Here is a 23,689-nt window from a genome sequence, read left to right on the forward strand (position 1 = left end):
GTGTCGCCGGAAGTCGCCGGTAGCGGCTTCGGGTGGGCAGCGGCAAAAGCAGCTCGATGCAAGCGATTGCCGGCTCTTCCTCGTCGCAGCGAGCCGCGTATGCTGCCGAGCACCACCATGGCTCCATTTGGGGGTCCCCGCCCGGCCCCAGTACCACGCGTTGAGGAGCTCCACTGTCTCCCCTGCCATGGGAGCTCGCCGTCGCTCGACCGGCCACGGGACGAGCGTGAGCATGGCGGCCGGCCAGCCGGCGCGGACCTTGGCACGCTCCCTCGTCGGATGGTGCTCTCCCTGTGGTCACTAGGAAGAGGAATGGGGAATAGCAGTGGTTGACCGACCAAATGAATGGGGATTTGATTCGTTTTGTTCATCGGTTCAACTAGTTCCAGCCACATACGTACAGTTACGGTATTCCACAAAGTATTTTGGAGTAACTTTTTTTAATAAAGCTGTAAAGGGAGAAATAGGGCAAATTATAAAGAAATGAGTAATGTGTGGCAAATAGTAGAAGACAAAGTAATGTGTGGCAAATTATAAAGATCCAATGTAATGTGTGGCAAATTATAAAATATCCCCGATGCATCCATGGAGGAAATTTACGAATCGGAGTATATAGGCTGTGTAATTAATGGGCCGTCGAGGGCTTCTGTCATGGGCCGAAATAAAAAAGCGATGGGGCAAAAAAAAGTTTTAATATAAACAAAGAAAAAAAGTTAGTCCCTGCGCCAATTAAGTTCCTAGGATTCACATCTTTTGTCATGGCTGCTGACCAACATAGACATGGGCAAAAATTCAGAATATTTTCCTTCTTTCTGGTATACTGTTACATGCTTTTCATGCCAGCCTGACCATATTTATGAGACCATCTGGTTACATATTCTACAACAAATGCCATGCAAGGCTGGCTCTGCTAACAAATGAAACTACTGATGCATATATAAATAACACTGACCTACAGATTTGCACTGTTTCAGCTAGAAAAGCAGGGCCATGTTACAGTTCCAGCAGGATGGATGAATAAAAACTGGTGAACAGTGAGATCAAGCGCGCTGTTTCTTCCCGCTAGGCATATCGTCGTCATAATGCCCTTCACCTCCATCTTTATCACCCTTCTTCCTCGCCAGAATCTTGTTGATCTTGTGGAGGTCGTTGCTGAGCTTCTGGTCCTTGTTCTGCTTCCTGGTCTTCCTGCCATCTTGCATCTTCACCCCAAACTGGAATGCCGCCTTCGGCATGGCTTCCTTCTGATCATTGTATTTTGCCCACTCCTCTTCCGTCTCAAAGTCCCACCGGTGAAGACGGCCTTTCTCCTGCTCAGGGTTGTCATAGTTAGAATGGAGTATGGAAATACATTCACAGAACCAAGATCAAGAATCCATAGTACTATGTTAAATGATAATCAAAGCCCATATTTTAGGGTTGTACTGCAAGGTCAGAAACAATTTCACTTACCCTTCCACCCATATCCATCTTGGACAAATCATCTTCATCATCACTCCCTGCAATCTCTTGATTGTACCCCTGATAACCAGGATAGCACTCGGAGTAACTATCTGAAATAAAATTTGGGTCCTTCTCTCGCGCATCTTTTTCCCTCAGCTGCTTGAGCCTGTCATCATCACGTTTGAAAACAGAACCTAGACCCTTATCTTTGTCTGCTTGAGTCATCAACCTTGGATCCTGAATTATATTTGGGTCAGCTAAGACATCATATCCCAGAGTACCTTGTTGCATGTACTGCTCTGGATAAGCCAGCTGCTGTTCAGGATACTGATAGCCTGGCCACTCGCCTTGATATCCAGCAGCTGCCATTTGAGCTTGAATTTCATCATAACCATCCTAACATCACAAGAGATAAACTATCAGTACATCTGAATTGAAGGGAAAACATAATAATGCTATAACATCCAGTTTCATAGCAATACTGCAAAACGTGGACCAACAAAATATTAATCACAAGGAGATAATAATGCTTTACTCTTCCTTTACACGTTCAACCTGAACTGCACCATTCATATGTCTATTCACTTAAACTGACGTCGCTGAACATAAATAGATTTACCAATTGTTGTTGCCAAGCTTGAGCAGGTTCAGATGGTTGAATAGGGCCATACACAGGTTCAGATGGTTGAATAGGGCCATACGCAGGTTCAGATGGTCGAATAGGGCCATACGCAGGTTCAGTCAAATGGGACTGATTCTGATGGTTATGTGGGGATTCATCCATATCTTCGGAGATAGGGCTCTCACTCATTTCTTTGTTAGGAACAGTGTAGTCAACTCCATCTCCAACGAATATGTCATCATCATCTTCACGAGCAATAGGGACAGAAGGTTTATGTTTCTCCTTTTCACTGAAGTTACTCTTTCGTGGGAGTGGGGGTGGAGGTGGTAGAAGTTCCTTTTCTGAATGCTGTTTAAGAGCAGAACCATTTGTTTGGCGTCTTACTGCCTCATCATAGTCACCGCCTGCCAAATTATTCTTCCCTGCGATATAACGAACATAAGAATAGTGCAGAAAATTTGATCACATCATACCTAACAAATTAATTAAGCCAGGCGATTAACTGGTGCTGACGGCAATATTAAGATGGTGAGTTGGGTATATAGCAGTATATAACCATCACAAATTTAACTACTGATATCATTGAATCAGCGTTGACAAAGCCAATATTAGTATAGATAACACAAGCTCCAGAAGTTAAATCTTGAAAAAGCTATTGAACTAAAACTAAACCATCTTGGAAAAAGTACACATCAAAACAGATCACTTCCTCCGATCCAAATTAATCGACTCCACTTTGTCTAGCTACGGGTGTAACTAGATGTCTTTGTTGACTAGATACATCATTATCTTAACAAAATGGAGTCAATTAATTTGAATCGGAAGGAGTAACATGTTTTCTCACTGTCTTTGCCGAGAAATTTTTCATGTAATCATGTTCTTAGTTTCTTGGTGACTCGGTCTTAACACCACCTAGCTTCTACTATGATACAGCATTCAGTTTCATCTGAAGCACATACCTTTTGTATCCCTCTCTTTTTTCTTCTTCTTCAAGACCTTCCCTGATGATCCAAGTCTAAGGTATGACATGATCTTGGCAATTCTGTCGAGTACAGAACCATCCACACTGACAGTAACCATTTCCTGCAGAAGCAAGATGACTGTTTGAACTAAAAAACAAAGACGCAAAAAACAATGACACTGTTGTTGTCCAAATACCTCTGGAACAGGGCAATCAGCTTTGCTCCTGTGAACCGTTGTTGGGATATCATTGTTAAGCCCATCCTCCTGGTTGGAAAAAGAAATTTGATTAACTGCATCTTACATATACTTGTAAAAACAAAAAAAAAAGAGCATAAAATAAGAATAATATCATTTATATGCTAGCACATGGGAAATATAAGCTAAACGGCCAATGGCAACATGTACTCCTTTTGACATCACAGCAGCATTAAGTTAATTTTCCGAACTGTATTCAAGTATTGAACACAAATGCATGCATATACAATTCCATTAAAACGCCTAGCGCTCGATCAACCAGGAATTAGTCTAATTCTCGGTCGATCAGGTCACCCAAGATTGAAGAGAAAATCCCGTCAGCCTTTTCTTTGTGGGCTTTTTTCCATGTATAATTATAAGCCCAATTCAAAACCACAACTACAAACCTGGTTACAAGTTTTAAAAAAAAATCTAAAAAAAGACTGCATACAAAGTTTAAAATCACGCGCATATATGTAATTACATATCCATGTGTAATTGCATACACATGTGCAATTACGCATCTATGTGTAATAGCATATATATGTACAATTACATATTTATGTGAAACACATATAAAAACAAAAGTCAAGAGTTTTCAGTTACACATATATACGTAATTGCGCATCTACATGTAATCGCGTATAAATCATAAATTTCCAATTACATACGTATACGCAATTGCGTAACTATACGTAATAAAGCATAAAAATGCCAAAAGGTAGAAAAAAACTAGCTGAAAAAAGACCGTAACTAGCACTCTAGCAGCAGTGCAGCACCTAGGCCCTCCTCCAAAAAGATATCAAACCCATAACTCTAGCAGCCCAACAACAAACAAAAAGCTTACAAATACACCTATATCGGATGACCCAGCGCCCCAGCAAAGAAAATAAAGCAAAGCCCACAACGACAAAAATAAAATAAACAAACAACCATTACGATCGATCCCATCGATCGAGAGCTAACGTAATTCTCAGTTAGTCGAGAGTTAGCAAATATCTGTATGCAGTCTGATCATTTAGATTAAGGAAAGGGGAAATTTTGTTTTTGCCACTCTAAATTTTAACATTTTGCTTTTGCCCCATTTCCCCCCATGGAGGGGCAAAAGCAAAACAAAATTTCACCATTTCCATTTTCTTTTTGCCCCAGAGAGGGCACAAAATGATGCATTACCAGGAACTGACTGGGCAAAAGCAAAATTGGCAAAAACCAGTGTGGCAGACACAAAAATTTCCAGTAAGGAAATAAGGAAAGTGTTCATCGTCTACGCCACAAGACCCTTCTCCAACAATTGAGATGTGTATAATCACAACCATTACGTAATTAAGCACAGGAAAGGTCTTAACACGAGAATTTTTAAAGACAGTACCATATTGTAAATAAATGCCATCCGGCCAGGAAGAAACATTTCGTTCGTCTTTATCATGCTTTGTTGTTGCTTTACAGTCCACTGGTAGACAGACTGCAATCAATGAAGAGTGGCAGTTAACGTCCATTTTATATAGCATAGGGTGTGTACAAAGTAAGTAAATTATATTAAACAAAAATGAATTATACCTTTGTAATTGCAGTGCGGAATGAGATTGAACGATCTTCTTTTGTTTCCCTGCAAAAAAGGGAAGTAAAAAACAATGTAGAATGCTCTCAACATACAAAGGGCATATGGAGTAAGGGCGTAATTTCATACTTCAGCAGGGTTCTCCCCTACTGTTTCAGTAAAAAAAACTAGATTACATGTTCTGTTTTATTCTAATAACACAAGGTGTTCTGGTGATTGCTGACACCTGACAATGATGTACATGAAATGAAATAATATTCAGCTGAGAAGATACTCTACAGCTACTCTAAAGCAACTGAGTTTGCAAATTAATACTGCCACTGTTCCTTGCTATAAGGTGTACTCGTTTTTGGAAAAGTCAAACTTGACTATCTTTGACCAAGTTTATAGATGATAGTATTATCATTGACAATACCAAATCAATATTGGTAGATTCATAACGAAATGTATTTTCATATTTTATATATTTAGTATTTCAGATGTTGATAATTTTTTCTTAAAACCTGGTCAAAGATAGTCAAGTTCGACTTTCCAAAAAAGTAATACACCTTATAAGAAGAAAGGGAGAGAGTAATACACAAGCAAACATAAACTGGCATACCCAAAGAAGTCCATTTATGCATAACAGCATCAAGAAAATAGGCTGTTAAAGTTATGAAGAGCCCTAATAGACACTGGCGGAGCTTCGTATAGGCCAGGGAGAGTGCGTGCTCCTTATATCCCCTGAAAAATCCTTGATAATGCTTTACATGTTTAGCATATCAAACCATCTGTTTTTTGTTCCACAACATAGGATTAAAACACAAGCAGTAGCTTGGCTCCCCTTAGTTTTTTTCTGAAGTGCTAGAATATATAAATGCAAAATACTTATTACCAGACAGACAGAGCAAATTTGCTTTGGTCTGTCTCAATAGAAATAGACAAGTGCATTGGCCTCCCTCACAAGATGAAGTAACCATTCCTAACAGAAATAGGGAACTACATTCCACATAAGAAAACTCTTGCCCAAGATCCCAACAGGAGGGTATTTGGTTTCTCCTCTATGTTCCATGTCAAAATCCAACAAAGAGGGGAAAATATCTAGTGATAACACGCCTCACATGATACCATGATACCACTTCACAAAATTTAAATTGTAAGTGTCAAAAAATTTCAAAACAAATTTGTGGCTGTTGACAAGATGTGTGTTTACATTCTCTACATTTTTCACAGCCAAATTTAAAATACACCAAGAGAAATAAAAAAGACAAATGCTATGTGAATAGTGGCCTTTTGTGTTTTTGTCTTTATGTGACACTATTCATGCTTGATTTCTCATTTTTGTTTCTCTTAGGGTATTTTGAATTTGGTTATGAAAGTTACAGGGCATGTAGACACACATCTTGTGAACACCCTAAATTTTGTTTTGAATTTTTTGACATTTAAAATTTAAATTTTGAAGAGTGGTATCATGGTATCAAATAAGGTGAGGTATCACTAGATATGTTCTCAAACAAAGAGCTAAGAGGTTGTCCAGTTTGTTCTTCCATACGGGAATCAGCTTAATTATTGTTAAATCACTTATGCTCCAAATGAACATTATTCATATGAAGGCACTCTTGTTGGCATATTTACAGGATCCTAAATGCATATTAAAATCTGGCAATTTTCAGAAACCCCTAATCAGTGTTACTGTAACGTATACGGAAAAAGTACAATGAAATGTTATACTAGTACTCAAACTAAACTGTGGTGGAAAGTACCTAGCCTTGGCATTACAATCTCATCATCTTGCAACAACAGTTGTAAGCTAGCTATAGATAATCCATAGAAAATAGTAGTGGACGGACTCACATGGCTCCTTATATCTTCCCAGGCAATAAAAATCAAAAGCGGCACTTTTAGAGTGCTGCCAAATTCGGTAAATAGTCCTGGATCATTTGTTGCAAGCGTATTTTAGAGCACAAAGAGCTGCTAGCCAACCGTAAAAATCTCCCATGGTTAGTGATGTACCAAAGAAAGATTTTCAATAATCTCCATTGGTAAAATAAAACATGATTCGGAGAATGCTTCGCTCTTACTGCTGCTGTGTAGGTAGTGCGGAAAAGGTCCCTGCCCCATTCTTGTCTTCTCAATTTGGCATGTCGAGTAAAATATTTTCGCTGCAGAAAGATGCAGATATCAGAAAAAACCAATGCTCAGTCGTCTCCATATTGAAATTGGCATGGATGGTCTCCTGGAAATATTTTATGTGGTTGCATGATGACTGCTGTGAGTTGACGCTAGAGCCCTGAGGAAATCTGGTTGGGAGAGATTGGAAGATCCACCAGAGAACTGAACGGCTGAACCTCAATTTGCCAGGCTCTTTTTTCACCGTATCATCCAGAGGTGACCAGGTTGGGAGGGATTGGAGATTGATTATCAAAATCTAAAATTAAAAGTAATCCGCTGCCATCGAAGAAGCAAATGAGATCTGCAAAAATATCCTCTCAAGATCACTTACTCCCTATATAACGGGTCGAAGCGGAAACCTTGTGCTAGTCCTGTAGAGAGACGAATCAAGATCAAAAGGTCGAATTTGTATGGTAATTGGTAGATACCAAAAGGGCGATTAATAATACTCTAATCCAGCTACCGGCTCATTGCGCTGCTGGGGTGGATCTCCACCATGGCACGACGCTGAAGATGACAAAGTTCTGCGTTGTTGTAGGAGTAGACTAACATCAGCGCTGATCAAGTTGATCAGGCAAAGAAATGAGAGGAAGATTTGCGGATGGAGAACTCACACAATCGTGGATGCATTGCTCCGTGGGCATAAATAGGTAAGAAATTAAGATGCGATGGCCGCTTGCCTGCCCTAATATGCTCTGCCGTTTCATTTCCGTGGAGATTGATTAAGAGGTTGTGTTATTCGGTGGATCTAGATATTTCGTTCAGGAAGAGGAACAATCATGTGGTGGGCTAAGGGATGGCTGCAAGGCTACGGATAACAGAACGTTTGTACGTCTTTTCAGGCTGATAACGATTATTTGCTGTATAAAATAAAAAAGGAAAATAATGTGAGAAATAGGAGGGTGGTGGGCCTGCTGAGGTGGCATAGCTGCATGTTGATAGAAATATGTTAGTGGGGATGATCTTCTTAGTTATATAGGATATGTCCCTCAAAATTAAATAATTTTGTTTTCAATTACAAGAGCATTAAAAGGATTAATGCTGCATATCAGATCTTGTCTAGACAATAAAATCTAGCATTACATGTACCTAGAGAGTGTCAGATTAAAATAGCTGTATTTGGGAGGGGGGCTGGCCTCTGATCGACTACATGTTCTGATAACTGCATATTACTGATTGACTAGATCAATTATCAAGTAGATTTCGCTCTTTATACACCATTCAGGAAATAAAAAAAACTTCTGAAACTGTGGCAGGTTTACAGACACAAGGCATTTTCAAAAGCATGTGAATATTTTCCGCTTCTCATTTTTATTAGCGGCCTGAAGCAAAGTGTTCATCACGAGTAAGACACTTCATGCACATCCTTTTATGGATGTGCACACAAATAGAATGCAAGAGAAAACATAGACACAAAATACAAGCAGAACATACATTTTTACCAAAATAAATAAATAAATATCACAACAATACCAACCTCCAAGATATTTGCTCTTCTCAATTGAAATCTTTTGGCCATCTGCTAGCCTGCAACGCAAACAATTGGAGAAGTTAAATATAGAATACACAATGAGAGCAAAATGAAAGTGCCAGATACGTGAATCACGGGATCTGTTACCTCAAATCTGCTCCAGGAGGTGCCACGGCATGAAATGAACCAAGCTCTGTCGGTTCGTAGTCCGGGTTTTGATCTTCACGGCGCTCCTTGGCACGATCTCGGTACCTTGGTGTCTCTGGTTCTTCTTTTTTGCTCTCCTCTTTTCATGGGAAAATCAGAGAGAATTAGGTTTGCTGAAGCGTGAAAGAACTTAATTGCAGGAAAGGTATTATTGCGGTGGTTGAACATGTATCTGTTTGATCGTGACAGTTTCCTGTTTCTACGTGAATTAAAGATTCCAAATTTTGGTAGAAACACAGTCCCCCAAAGTGTGTGAGAGAGAGAGAGTATGAATCCTAGAGATCTTCAGGACTCTATTATTCAACCCTCACGCCATTTAATCGTGGTTCTACTACAGCACCAGCTCCATGACACAGAGAGTCGACACAGGATTAGTAGGTTTGTGCCACTTTTCCTCAAATTATGACCAGAACCATGGCTGCAAGTTATCTCTGTGTGTTTCAGAAGTCAGACTAGGTGATAAACGACATTCTAACTTTGCAAACTACATGTCATAAACATTACTAACCATGCTATGGAAGTTTTGCAGCTTTATCCAATCCCTCTTCCACCCTTAACTATACTCATTAAAAATTCCGAACACGAATAAACTCCCCCTCATACATGTTCGAACAAGCATGCTGGTAGTGGGTAACAACTGCGCAGACCAAATCGAAAACAACAGGTACAGAGATAGGGCAGTTAGGAGGGACTCACTTCCGGCGCGCCATCTTCTCCTTGTAGTTACTCTTCTTCTTCTGCGTCGTCGACATCTTCTCCGGTCAGGCTCGTGCTCCCTGGGAACCAAAGCCGGCGGGTTACGGCTACAACCCTGGCACAGGCGAAGGGGGAGGGGGTTTCCGCGATAGGGGAGGAGGGGGGCGAGGTCTTCTTTGGTGCTTGGCACCTAGGGTTTGAATTACTACTGGAGGTTGGGCCGAGTTAGCGGCGGCGGACTGGAGCTCCGGCGGCGGCGCGGCGGTCGGTCGGGGGACGGGAGTGGGCTGGATGGTTGGAGCCCGAGTCTGTGGAGAGAATCCAGCTGCGTGTTTGGGTTGGGTCAGGACGGCGTACGGTTTTTCGTAACTTCGATGCCACGTCACATTTTTAAGATGCTGACATGTCTCTTTTTTAAAGATGCTGCCACGTCATATATGAGCGGCAGCATGGCAATGGAGCCACTGGCGGAGCCGGAATTGAGGGGGCGGAGGAATTCAATTTTGAGTTAAGAATATTAAAAGTGCCCGTACGTTGCACCGGGTTTACAATAAACAATACATACATGCTATTTATTTTCTTTTGTTTTAGATCATTCAAATATGTTAGCTCTCACTTCACATTTAATTTGGAAGGCGCCATCTACGGATGCGATTACCATCATGAAAAACTCGATGAATGTGGCCGCTGAAATTTGCATCTTGAAAATTTAATTTGAACAAGTAAATAAAACTATGTAGAAAGTCACATTAAAATATTAAGCTGCATAAATTTCATACAAAATTTTGGCTGACAAATCCTGCAAATACATAGCTGGCCAGTGGCATCAAGCAATGCCACAAATTCTGCAATGTTAACTGACACAAATCCCGCACCTAACAACACCACAAATTCATCGGACAACTATGTTGAAAAAAAATCACAACGTAGAAATGTAGGAAGCAAAATTATCCAATCCATCAGATGTTCTCCTACTTGAAATCCCGACACCAATTTCTCAAGATATTAAGTAGCATGTAATACCACAAGGCCTAGTCAGCGGATTGACGTTGTGGTGCCTCGCATAAGTCGAACCAGTATCATAATTGGAGGAAAATTTAGGCGGTAAAGTACTGACTCTATTTTTTTCTAAATACAAATATATCTACAAATTAAAAACGTATTCAAGAAAAAACTAAAAACACTTCTAAATTGTAATGTTTAAAAATAATTGATGGAAAATACTCATTTTTTTTGTGCGATGTCTCTTTTGATGCAACGTGTAAACAACAGAAAGAATATCCCACGTGTCATTGGAAGATGCTACGGAAAATGAAAAGAAACATGTCATTGAGTGATGCTAGGGAAAATGAAAAGAAACTCGTGTGGTGTTGTGCTGTTAACCTACAAGGCCATCAGGATAAAAACATACAAGCCATGAGCGCCACGTGTGTAGCAGCGCCAATGGTCGAGCATGGAGGAAAGGATAAGGCTTCCTTGAAACGCACATGGGAGGAGGAAAGGGGATTTTTCTTCCAGCCCCGCGTATCCTCCGTCTTCTCTCGTGATCGAGGCAGGAGCCATCCCGTGCATCCTCCCATCCGCCACCACCGATTCCCAGCCTTCCCGTCTCCCTTCTTTAAGATTCCTCTCTGTCTCCTCTGAGTTTCTATCCTGCGATCTCTCAACCTCGGTCGCCACCACCGATTCGCTGCATAACTGAGCCTTTCCTGTCATTGGTCCATCAGCTCAAGTAAGCGTGCGTTTGGTTCCAAACCAGAGGAGGGATGGGATGGGATGGTTCGCTTTTTATATGTGTTTGGTTACAAATTGTGAGGGATGGTACATCCACTCAAGAGAATATACCTTAAATATGCTGAACCAAGTGATTCCTTAGAATTGGCCGGCCCTCTCCATCCCTGTTTTCCTAATTCGTGGACCGACTCCTAATTCCTCTCATACTCCTGGCTCGATCCCGTCGCCGTGTGATACGTCCCAAACGTATCTATAATTTCTTATGTTTCATGCTACTTTTATGATGATACTCACATGTTTTATACACATTATATGTCATTATTATGCATTTTCCGGCACTAACCTATTGACGAGATGCCGAAGAGTCGCTTGTCGTTTTCTCGCTGTTTTTGGTTTCGAAATCCTAGTAAGGAAATATTCTCGGAATTGGACGAAATCAACGCCCGGGGGCCTATTTTTCCACGAAGCTTCCAGAAGTCCGAAGAGGAAACGAAGTGGGGCCACGAGGTGGCCACACAACAGGGCGGCGCGGCCCAAGCCCTGGCCGCGCCGGCCTAGCGTGTGGGCCCCTCGTGACGCCCCCTGACCTGCCCTTCCGCCTACATATAGTCATCGTCGCGAAACCCCCAGTACCGAGAGCCACGATACGGAAAACCTTCCAGAGACGCAGCCGCCGCCAATCCCATCTCGGGGGATTCAGGAGATCGCTTCCGGCACCTTGCCGGAGAGGAGAATCATCTCCCGGAGGTCTCTTCATCGCCATGATCGCCTCCGGATCGATGTGTGAGTAGTTCATCCCTAGACTATGGGTCCATAACAGTAGCTAGATGGTCGTCTTCTCCTCATTGTGCTATCATGTTAGATCTTGCGAGCTGTCTATCATGATCAAGATCATCTATTTGTAATGCTACATGTTGTGTTTGTTGGGATCCGATGAATATTGAATACTATGTCAAGTTGATTATCAATCTATCATATATGTTGTTTATGTTCTTGCATGCTCTCCGTTGCTAGTAGAGGCTCTGGCCAAGTTGATACTTGTAACTCCAAGAGGGAGTATTTATGCTCGATAGTGGGTTCATGCCTCCATTGAATGCGGGACAATGACAGAAAGTTCTAAGGTTGTGGATGTCTTGTTGCCACTAGGGATAAAACATCGATGCTTTGTCTAAGGATATTTGTGTTGATTACATTACGCACCATACTTAATGCAGTTGATCCGTTGCTTGCAACTTAATACCGGAAGGGGTTCGGATGATAACTTGAAAGTGGACTTTTTAGGCATAGATGCATGCCTGGATAGCGGTCTATGTACTTTGTCATAATGCCCTGATTAAATCTCATAGTACTCATCATGATATATGTATGTGCATTGTTATGGCTTCTTTATTTGTCAATTGCCCAACTGTAATTTGTTCACCCAACATCTGTTTATCTTATGGGAGAGACACCACTAGTGAACTGTGGACCCCGGTCCTATTCTTTACATCTGAAATACAATCTATTGCAATTGTTCTTTACTGTTCTTCGCAAACATCATCTTCCACACAATACGGTTAATCCTTTGTTACAGCAAGCCGGTGAGATTGACAACCTCACTGTTACGTTGGGGCAAAGTACTTTGGTTGTGTTGTGCAGGTTCCACGTTGGCACCGGAATCCCTGGTGTTGCGCCGCACTACATTTCGCCGCCATCAACCTTCAACGTGCTTCTTGGCTCCTCCTGGTTCGATAAACCTTGGTTTCTTTCTGAGGGAAAACTTGCTACTGGCTACATCACACCTTCCTCTTGGGGTTCCCAACGGACGTGTGTTAATTGCGCATCAAGCATATTTTCTGGCGCCGTTGCCGGGGAGATCAAGACACGCTGCAAGGGGAGTCTCCACTTCCAATCTCTTTACTTTTTTTTGTCTTGCTTTATTTTATTTACTACTTTGTTTGCTGCACTAAATCAAAAACACAAAAAAATTAGTTGCTAAGCTTTACTTTATTTACTGTCTTATTCTATATATTAAAAACACAAAAAAATAGTTACTCGCATTTACTTTATCTAGTTTGCTTTATTTACTATTGCTAAAATGAATACTCCTGAAAATACTAAGTTGTGTGACTTCACGAACACTAATAATAATGATTTCTTATGCACACCTATTGCTCCACCTGCTACTACAGCAGAATTCTTTGAAATTAAACCTGCTTTACTGAATCTTGTCATGAGAGAGCAATTTTACGGTGTTAGTTCCGATGATCTGCTGCCCATCTTAATAATTTTGTTGAACTATGTGAGATGCAAAAGTATAAGGATGTAGATGGTGACATTATAAAATTAAAATTGTTTCCTTTCTCATTAAGAGGAAGAGTTAAAGATTGGTTGCTATCTTTGCCTAAGAATAGTATTGATTCATGGACTAAATGTAAAGATGCTTTTATTGGTAGATATTATCCTCCTACTAAAATTATATCTTTGAGAAGTAGCATAATGAATTTTAAGCAATTGGATAATGAACATGTTGCTCAAGCATGGGAGAGAATGAAATCTTTGGTAAAGAATTGCCCAACCCATGGACTGACTACTTGGATGATCATCCAAACTTTCTATGCAGGATTGAATTTTTCTTCGCGAAACTTATTGGATTCAGCTGCTGGAGGTACCTTTATATCCATCACTCTAGGCGCGGCAACAAAGCTTCTTGATGATATGATGATAAATTACTCTGAATGGCACACGGAAAGAGCTCCACAAGGTAAGAAGGTAAATTCTGTTTAAGAAACCTCCTCCTTGAGTGATAAGATTGATGTGATTATGTCTATGCTTGTGAATGGTAGATCTAATGTTGATCCAAATAATGTTCCTTTAGCTTCATTGGTTGCCCAAGAAGAACATGTTGATGTGAATTTCATTAAAAGTAATAATTTCAACAACAATGCTTATAGGAATAATTTGGGTAACAACTATAGGACATATCCTGCAAGTGGTAATGATTATAGTAATTCTTATGGTAGATATGAGGAAAAGATGCTAGAAATTGAAAGATCCACTAAGAGCTTTAAGCAATCACAATATGAGCAAAATCAATTGTTTACTAAAACTATGAATGAACAATCTACCTTGTTGAAAAATATAGGAAATCAACTTAAAAATTTGAATATGGAGATTTCGGGTTTGCAAACTAAGATTTCAAATGCTGAAAACCGAATCTCATACATGTCTGCGTCACAATCCTCCTTAATTAATAAAATGGTTGCTAAACCTGAGGATATTGATAATAAAATTTTTACTACAGCAAATGCCATCCAAGTTAGAATTAATGAGAATATAAGATTGATGGCTGAATTGCATGCTAGGTGGGAAAGAGAAGAAAATGAAAAACTTGCTAAAGAGAGTAATGTAGCTAAAGTTTGGACTATTACCACCACTAGTAATGATAATGATTCACATGTTGTTAAACCCCCTACTATCAATGGTAAAATAATTGGTGTTGGCAATGTTTCTACTCCTAGTGCAAAGCGTGCAAAATTACCTGAAACTGCTAAAACTGCTGAAATTGCTTGTGATAAAACTGCTGAAATTTTTTCCAACATTGGGGGCAATGATCCCATTGCTGTAGATCATAATGGTTTAGATTTTGATGATTGTCACATCTCTGAAGTTATAAAGTTCTTACAAAAACTTGCTAAAAGTACCAATGCTAGTGCTATAAATTTGGCCTTTACAAAACATATTACAAATGCTCTCATAAAAGCTAGAGAAGAGAAACTAAAACTTGAAACTTCTATTCCTAGGAAGTTAGAAGATGGTTGGGAGCCCATCATTAAGATGAGGGTCAATGATTTTGATTGTAATGCTTTATGTGATCTTGGTACAAGTATTTCTGTTATGCCTAAGAAAATCTATGATATGCTTGACTTGCCACCATTGAAAAATTGTTATTTGGATGTTAATCTTGCGGATAATGCTATAAAGAAACCTTTGGGGAGGATTGATAATGTTCGTATTATGGTTAACAATAACCTTGTCCCCGTTGATTTTGTTGTCTTGGATATTGAACGCAATGCATCTTGTCCCATTATATTGGGAAGACCTTTTCTTCGAACTGTTGGTGCAACCATTGATATGAAGGAAGGTAATATTAAATATCAATTTCCTCTCAAGAAAGGTATGGAACACTTCCCTAGAAAGAAAATGAAGTTACCTTATGATTCTATTATTAGAACAAATTATGATGTCGATGCTTCATCTCTTGATAATACTTGATTCACACTTTCGCGCCTACACGAAAGGCGTTAAAGAAAAGCGCTTATGGGAGACAACCCATTATTTTACTTCTGCACTTTGTTTTATATTTGAGTCTTGGAAGTTGTTACTAATGTAGCAACCTCTCCTTATCTTTATTTTATTGCATTGTTGTGCCAAGTAAAGTCTTTGATAGTAAAGTCAATACTAGATTTGGATTACTGCGCAAAAACAGATTTCTTCTCTGTCACGAATTTGGGTATGGTTCTCTGTAGGTAACTCGGAAAAATCTGCCAATTTTACGTGTGTGATCCTCGGATATGTACGCAACTTTCATTCAATTTGGGCATTTTCATCCGAGCAAGTCCGGTGCCTCTAAAAAATTCGTCTTTACTGATTGTTCTGTTTTGATAGATTCTGCCTTTTATTTCGCATTGCCTGTTTTGCTATGTTTGATGGATTTCTTTGTTCCATTAACTTTCGGTAGCTTTGTGCAATGTCCGGAAGTGTTAAGAATGATTATGTAACCTCTGAATATATGAATTATGCATCGACCCTCTAATGAGTTTGTTTTAAGTTTGGTGTGGAGGAAGTTTTGAAGGGTCAAGAGAGGAGGATGATACAATATGATCAAGAAGAGTGAAGAGTTTAAGCTTGGGGATGCCCCCGTGGTTCATCCCTGCATATTTTAAGAAGACCCAAGCGTCTAACCTTGGGGATGAGCAAGGCATCCCTTCTTCATCGACAACTTATCAGGTCACCTCTAGTGAAACTATATTTTTATTCCGTCACATCTTATGTGCTTTACTTGGAGCGTCTGTTTGTTTTTATTTTTGTTTTGTTTGAATAAAATCGGATCCTAGCATTCTTTGTGTGGGAGAGAGACACGCTCCGCTGTTGCATATGAATACATGTGTTCTTAGCTTTATTCTTAATGTTCATTGCGAAGGTTGAACTACTTCGTTCATTGTTATATGGTTGGAAACGGAAAATGCCGCATGTGGTAAATGGTACAATGTCTTGAATAATGTGATACTTGGCAATTGTTGTGCTCATATAGATCATTTTTAAGCTCTTGCATCATGTACTTTGCACCTATTAATGAAGAACTACATAGAGCATGTTAAAATTTGGTTTGCATGATTGGTCTCTCTAAGTCTAGATATTTTCTGGTTGAGGTGTTTGAACAACAATGAGACGATGTAAAGTCTTATAATGCTTACAATATGTTTATATGTGAGTCTTGCTTGTACCATTTATACTTGAGTTTGCTTCAAACAACCTTGCTAGCCTAGCCTTGTATTGAGAGGAATTCTTCTCGTGCATCCAAACCCTTGAGCCAAAAACTATGCCATTTGTGTCCACCATACCTACCTACCACATGGTATTTCTCTGCCATTCCAAAGTACATTACTTGAGTGCTACCTTTAAACTTCCATTCTTTGCCTTTACAATACATAGCTCATGGGAAAATAGCCTTAAAAACTATCGTGGTGAAGAATATGTACTTATGTATCTTATTTCTTAATAAGTTGCTTGTTGAGCGGTAACCATGTTTCTGGGTACGCCATCAACTCTTTTACCTTTGTTGAATATCATGTGAGTTGCTATGCATGTTCGTCTTGTCTGAAGTAAGAGCGATTTTCATGATCAAATGGTTTGAGTATGCATATTGTTAGAGAAGAACATTGGGCCGCTAACTAAAGCCATGAATCATGGTGGAAGTTTCAGTTTGGACATAAAACCTCAATCTCTTATGATAATATTATCTGTTGTTGAATGCTTAAGCATTAAAAGAGGAGTCCATTATCTGTTGTTTATGTTGTCCCGGTATGGGTGTCTAAGTTGAGAATGATCAAAAGCGAGAAATCCAATGCGAACTTTCTCCTTAGACCCTTGTACGGGCGGCATAGAGGTACCCCTTTGTGACACTTGGTTGAAACATATGTTATGCAATGATAATCCGTGTTAATCCAAGCTAATTAGGACGAGGTGCGGGCACTATTAGTATATTATGCATGAGGCTTGCAACTTATAGGATGTCTTATACATAACACATATGATTTATTACTACCGTTGACAAAATTGTTTCTTGTTTTCAAAATGAAAAGCTCTAGCACAAAAATAGTAATCCATGCTTCCCTCTGCGAAGGGCCTATCTTCTACTTTATTGTTGAGTCAGTTTACCTACTTCTTTCTATCTTAGAAGCAAACACTTGTGTAAGCTGTGTGCATTGATTCTTACATGTTTACCTATTGCACTTGTTATATTACTTTGTGTTGACAATTATCCATGAGATAAACATGTTGAAGTTGAAAGCAACCGCTGAAACTTATATCTTCCTTTGTGTTGTTTCAAAGCTTTCTACTAAGAATTTATTGCTTATGAGTTAACTGTTATGCAAGGCTTATTGATGCTTGTCTTGAAAGTATTATTCATGAAAAGTATTTGCTATATGATTCAGTTGTTCACTCATTATCTTCATCATTGCTTCGAATCGCTGCATTCATCTCATGTGCTTTACAATAGTATTGATCAAAATTATGATAGCATGTCACTTCAAAAATTATCTTTGTTATCGTTTACCTACTCGAGGGCGAGTAGGAACTAAGCTTGGGGATGCTTGATACGTCCCAAACGTATCTATAATTTCTTATGTTCCATGCTACTTTTATGATGATACTCACATGTTTTATACACATTATATGTCATTATTATGCATTTTCCGGCACTAACCTATTGACGAGATGCCAAAGAGCCAGTTGCTGTTTTCTGCTGTTTTTGGTTTCAGAAATCCTAGTAAGGAAATATTCTCGGAATTGGACGAAATCAACGCCCAGGGGCCTATTTTTCCACGAAGCTTCCAGAAGTCCGAAGAGGAAACAAAGTGGGGCCCGAGGTGGCCACACAACAGGGCGGCGCGGCCCAAGCCCTGGCCGCGCCGGCCTAGCGTGTGGGCCCCTCGTGACGCCCCCTGACCTGCCCTTCCGCCTACATATAGTCATCGTCGCGAAACCCCCAGTACCGAGAGCCACGATACGGAAAACCTTCCAGAGACGCAGCCGCCGCCAATCCCATCTCGGGGGATTCAGGAGATCGCCTCCGGCACCCTGCCGGAGAGGGGAATCATCTCCCGGAGGTCTCTTCATCGCCATGATCGCCTCCGGATCGATGTGTGAGTAGTTCACCCCTAGACTATGGGTCCATAGCAGTAGCTAGATGGTCGTCTTCTCCTCATTGTGCTATCATGTTAGATCTTGTGAGCTGCCTATCATGATCAAGATCATCTATTTGTAATGCTACATGTTGTGTTTGTTGGGATCCGATGAATATTGAATACTATGTCAAGTTGATTATCAATCTATCATATATGTTGTTTATGTTCTTGCATGCTCTCCGTTGCTAGTAGAGGCTTTGGCCAAGTTGATACTTGTAACTCCAAGAGGGAGTATTTATGCTCGATAGTGGGTTCATGCCTCTATTGAATCTGGGACGGTGACGAGAAAGTTCTAAGGTTGTGGATGTGCTTGTTGCCACTAGGGATAAAACATCGATGCTTTGTCTAAGGATATTTGTGTTGATTACATTACGCACCATACTTAATGCAATTGTACTGTTGCTTGCAACTTAACACGGAAGGGGTTCGGATGATAACTTGAAAGTGGACTTTTTAGGCATAGATGCATGCTTGGATAGCGGTCTATGTACTTTGTCGTAATGCCACGATTAAATCATAGTACTCATCATGATATATGTATGTGCATTGTTATGCCTTCTTTATTTGCCAATTTCCCAAGCTGTAATTTGTTCACCCAACATCTGTTTATCTTATGGGAGAGACACCACTAGTGAACTGTGGACCCCGGTCCTATTCTTTACATCTGAAATACAATCTACTGCAATTGTTCTTTACTGTTCTTCGCAAACATCATCTTCCACACAATACGGTTAATCCTTTGTTACAGCAAGCCGGTGAGATTGACAACCTCACTGTTACGTTGGGGCAAAGTACTTTGGTTGTGTTGTGCAGGTTCCACGTTGGCACCGGAATCCCTGGTGTTGCGCTGCACTACATTTTGCCGCCATCAACCTTCAACATGCTTCTTGGCTCCTCCTGGTTCGATAAACCTTGGTTTCTTTCTGAGGAAAAACTTGCTACTGTCTACATCACACCTTCCTCTTGGGGTTCCCAACGGACGTGTGTTAATAGCACGCATCGCCGTGCGACCACCTCGTCCAAGTCCGGTCGCCGCTACCCGAGCCACTGCCTCAAGGTCGCCTGCCCGCCCGCCTCAACCTTGCGATCACCGTCCAAGATCGGCAGGCGTCGCCGGCCGCCGCTCGCCGGGAGAGGACTCTGCTCGCCAGGAGCCCATGCCGCCGCCTCAAGCTCGCTCGCCGGCCCGCCTCAACCTCGCAGTCACCGTCCAAGATCGGCAGGCGTCGTCGGCCGCCACTCGTCGGGACAGGACTCTGCTCGCCAGGAGCCCATGTCGTCGCCTCAAGCTCGCTCGCCGGCCTGTGGTGACCCGGCATACCACTGCATGGTGTAGTATGCAAGTCTGATATAACACCAATGAAACACCATTCCACTAGTATTATATCGCTCAGAGTGGTACAACAGAAACATATGCGGGTCCAAGGCATGTCTATAGAATTACAATATTGACTCTATTACATAAGATCATCATAGCCTCCTACTTTACAATGAGGTAAAGCTGCAAATAAACTCCAGGAGAACGACTCGTAGTCTAATCCTAACACGAACTCTATTTGTAGAGTATTTAACTAGCTACGAGAGGCTATGAGTAGATTCTAGCTAAATAGGAGCTAAGTTTAGGAAGCTAGTTCCTTCTATTGCTAATCTAGGTTGTCTTCTTGTTGGATGTGGTGTTTGACTCCTCCGACGAGGTTCATGTCCCTTGAAGTAGTTGTTGATTTCCTTGGTCTTCGAGTTGCACTTGTAGATCCTCCTTTGTGGCCTCCATATCTAAGCGGGGATTTAAGAGTGGGATGAGTACGAGCGTACTCAACAAGTTCATTACGGGAAAGAGGTGTTTAATGCACTAGCTACGACATTAGACCAGAAAGTCTAATACCAATGCAGGTTTTCATAACGATTTCTTCAAAAGGTTGCTTTTATTCGGAAGAACTATGTCCGTCGGCCTTCACCGGTTTACTAGAACTTCATGGAGCTCCTTTCCGGCCGCGTTCGCGGTTCCATATCCGGAACGGGGAGTGACAGGTCACGGTTCTTTACACTCTGCGAGAGGTGTGTTGCTTTACCCATAAGAGATCTTAACCTTGGTGCCAACCGGGCATATGTTCCCGTCCACACTTCCTTTGGTGTGGGGCCCGGTATAAGGTCTAGCCAATCATGTTCCTCCGCTACCTCGAACACCCACCCGTTGTTGCATGCCCCGACCCTGGGTCCACGCCGGTCCCATTATTCCCATATATTTCAGGGTGGACCCCGACCACGACAACAATGCTTGGGCTCTACCATACACTCCTACGCCGGTAGCCGCAACCCATCATAGACCACAATACCGTGGGGACTTAAGGCTTCCCCAGCCTACCGCTTGTTCTTCGGGCGACAAGTGTCTACGGACATTGCCGTGGGGACTTAAGGCTTCCCCGGCCTACCGCTCGCCCCAGACGGATACAAGTGTCTACGGTAAAGCGCATCCGTTGATGAACAAGAGGTGGAAACACTTTTGACTACTCCGTCCCACTCCGGATCTTATGGTTAACACGGGTATTACGGCACAAGAATCACTTGGCGACATTTGTTGTTTAATCCTAGATGGATATAAACCCTTGCAATGGAACCTCCACCATATCAACACAATCCATGGTTCCATTGCCAACCACATAGTCATATTCATAGTTATGAAAATAGTGGTTTTGGTTTTTATGCAATAGTGGTAATCGTAGTACTTTGCAAGTAATTTGATAAAGATACTCAAATGACATGAGCAAGTGATGAACTTGCCTTTCTTGACTGCAAGATTATGCAGGCAAGGCCTTCGATACGCAATAACTCCAAATTCTGAAATAGCATCATCGTCCGGTAAGGACGATGTTTAAAAGATTGGCCAGGATGCATAATGCATAAGTATGAGATGCAATCGTTCTAAGCGTGTCCTAACCCCGATGATTTAGGATTAGTGAGTGGTAAGGATTAGTTTAGGGTGTGTTGCACTTTTAAAGTGATTCGCAAACAAGTTTCTTATTAGGGTCTTGTTGTATTAGAATCATAAGCAAGTGGTAACATGCATAGTAGCAATCATACATATCAAGGAATAGTAGTTGTATAATAAGTAAAGAGCAGTTGTCAATTTTAAGCCCTATAGTGCATGGTTGACGATTACTTAGTAAATACTTTAAAAGAATAACTTGTAAAGAACATGTTCTTTGATAAAGAACAAGTGTGATAATTAAGTTTATGGGGTTCTATGGTTTCCTATGGTTCCAATTAGTTTCTAGAGTAAGTATTAGATGGATCACATCCTCGTTGGATTCATAAGTTACTAGGGCTTGTATTGTTGAATTAAGCCTAGGCATCCTAAACATTTGTTCATACAAGGTTGTTATCAAGATTGTTTCATCTTATTGGTGATAGCTAGCTAGGGTTTATAGGTCCTTATAAGCAGGGTTGGAGATGATTCTTTATTTACTTCAAAAGAATAACTTTTGAAGAACATACTTCTTAAGTAATAAGAAGTATATCAATTAGGTTGAGGTTGTTTAGGTTTGCTATTTCATTTCCTAAGTAAAGAATTATTGGCTCCTAAATAGGATGGTTCATAATTATGAAGTACTTGTAGGGTTTAGTGGACTATGGTTATGTAGTGATAATTATTAGGCATAGGTGCTATTGGAGTTCATCACAATGGTGTGATGCTAATTAAGGATGAGTAAGGATAAGATTCTTGGTAATAAGGACTAGGGTTGGTCCTATTTGATCATCTAGATAGGATAGGTGTGCATACATGGAATACTGAATTAGGGATAATAGGGCTCCTACATTTTATGTGGACATGGAAAGTATTTAATTGCCAATTATGGTTCTATGGATCAAAAGGAAAATATCATGATCATATCTACTAACCTAGGGTTTAGGTTAGAAACAATTTAGGGTTCCTATGAATTAATGGAGCTAGGGTTCTTAATGGTATTAGGGTTTTAGGGTTTCACATGCAATGATAATGTTGTAATACCAATCAATAAGGAATTAGGGTTTGCTATTTACCATATAGTTCTATGATTAATAACTTCATGGTAAAGGTGAAGTTATTAGTAACTTGGAAGTAAAAATAATATTGAATTTGGCATTTTATTATTTTTAAACAATTAATAATTAGAGGAATTATTAATCACGGTTTAAATCCTCCTATTAAGGATTTAATAATTTATAAGCAAAGGAAAATTTGTTTTAATATTTTCCTGATTTATTTACTGGTTTTTATTAAGTTTAGAGGTTTTTCTTAATTATTGAATTTTAATTAAATTTGGAATTAAAATTAAAGGCTTAATTAACCATTATTAAATAATTGATTTTTTATGAAAAATAAAAAATTCATTTTATATTTTTATTGGATAGAGTTCTCTTTTCTAAGAATTTTAATATCTTATTTACATTTTTCTGACTTAAATTGAATTTTCTAGATTTATTTGAAGTTGCGGTAATTTTCTGGTATTTGAAATAAAACAAAAACTACTAAATGTACCCGGCTACTACTACCTACAGACGCAGACACGTGGGCCAGTGGCCAAGTCACCTGCCACGGAAGCAATGACAGAGTCAAAATCGATGAGGTGGCCTGGGAAGCTCCTGACCGTCGGGGAGACGTCGCCGGCGTCGCCGATTCCGGCCATGCTCGGCTGGGCGACTGGTTCCATTCGAACCAGCGCAACGCGAGGAGCCTAAAGGTGGCGGCGCCGCTCCGGTAAGGTCACCGGAGTTTGCTCGCCGGCGAGGCCGAGCGGCGGCGCGGACAGGGACACGGTGCGGCGGCACTACGGCGAGCTAGGGAGCAAAGCGAGCATGCCATGAGGTTCAGCGGCTCACCAGGAGGACGCAGGGCTTGACGGCGAGGTCCGTGGCGGTCGGGTTCGCCGGAATCGACAGCTCCGGCCGTCGGAGAAGATGAGCTCGACGGCGAGGCTACAGCTCTCCCCGGCCCGATTCCTTTTGCACAGAGAGCATATCGATGACGGCGGAGACGATGGTGATAGCGGCGAGGTCCGGGGATGCTCCGAACGGCGACGATTGGAGATGGCCGGGCGGGCTAAGGTTTCACTTTGGGCAAAAATTAACGGAAATGGGGAAGAACTTGGGCCAGTGCTCGTCGTGGAGCTTTTATAGGACGC

At 40.9% G+C, this 23,689-nt stretch overlaps 1 protein-coding gene across 1 annotated transcript; it reads right to left on the minus strand.

Annotated features, from left to right (window-relative positions):
* Positions 1 to 781: 781 nt before the first annotated feature.
* LOC124696288 (suppressor of mec-8 and unc-52 protein homolog 2-like) lies at positions 782 to 23,194 on the minus strand. The gene is made up of 10 exons (XM_047229027.1): positions 23,098 to 23,194; positions 8,590 to 8,728; positions 8,445 to 8,498; positions 4,820 to 4,868; positions 4,632 to 4,724; positions 3,224 to 3,292; positions 3,025 to 3,148; positions 2,063 to 2,487; positions 1,453 to 1,839; positions 782 to 1,310 (listed from the first exon to the last, which is right to left on the minus strand). Exons 1-10 carry the CDS (start codon positions 23,192 to 23,194, stop codon positions 1,041 to 1,043), a joined length of 1,707 nt encoding a protein of 568 aa, XP_047084983.1. The 3' UTR covers positions 782 to 1,040.
* Between the last annotated feature and the right edge of the window lie 495 nt (positions 23,195 to 23,689).

The sequence above is a fragment of the Lolium rigidum genome, chromosome 3 (genome assembly GCF_022539505.1).
Source record: "Lolium rigidum isolate FL_2022 chromosome 3, APGP_CSIRO_Lrig_0.1, whole genome shotgun sequence".
Taxonomy (NCBI): domain Eukaryota; kingdom Viridiplantae; phylum Streptophyta; class Magnoliopsida; order Poales; family Poaceae; genus Lolium; species Lolium rigidum.

Excerpts from the sequence above, each read along its gene's own strand:
- LOC124696288 (XM_047229027.1), bottom strand. The coding sequence starts at position 23,194 with ATGGCCGGAATCGGCGACGCCGGCGACGTCTCCCCGACGGTCAGGAGC. Across the intron at positions 3,293-4,631 it reads TGGCATTTATTTACAATATG|GAGGATGGGCTTAACAATGA; the intron begins GTACTGTCTTTA and ends TTTTCCAACCAG. Across the intron at positions 3,149-3,223 it reads CTGATTGCCCTGTTCCAGAG|GAAATGGTTACTGTCAGTGT; the intron begins GTATTTGGACAA and ends TTGCTTCTGCAG.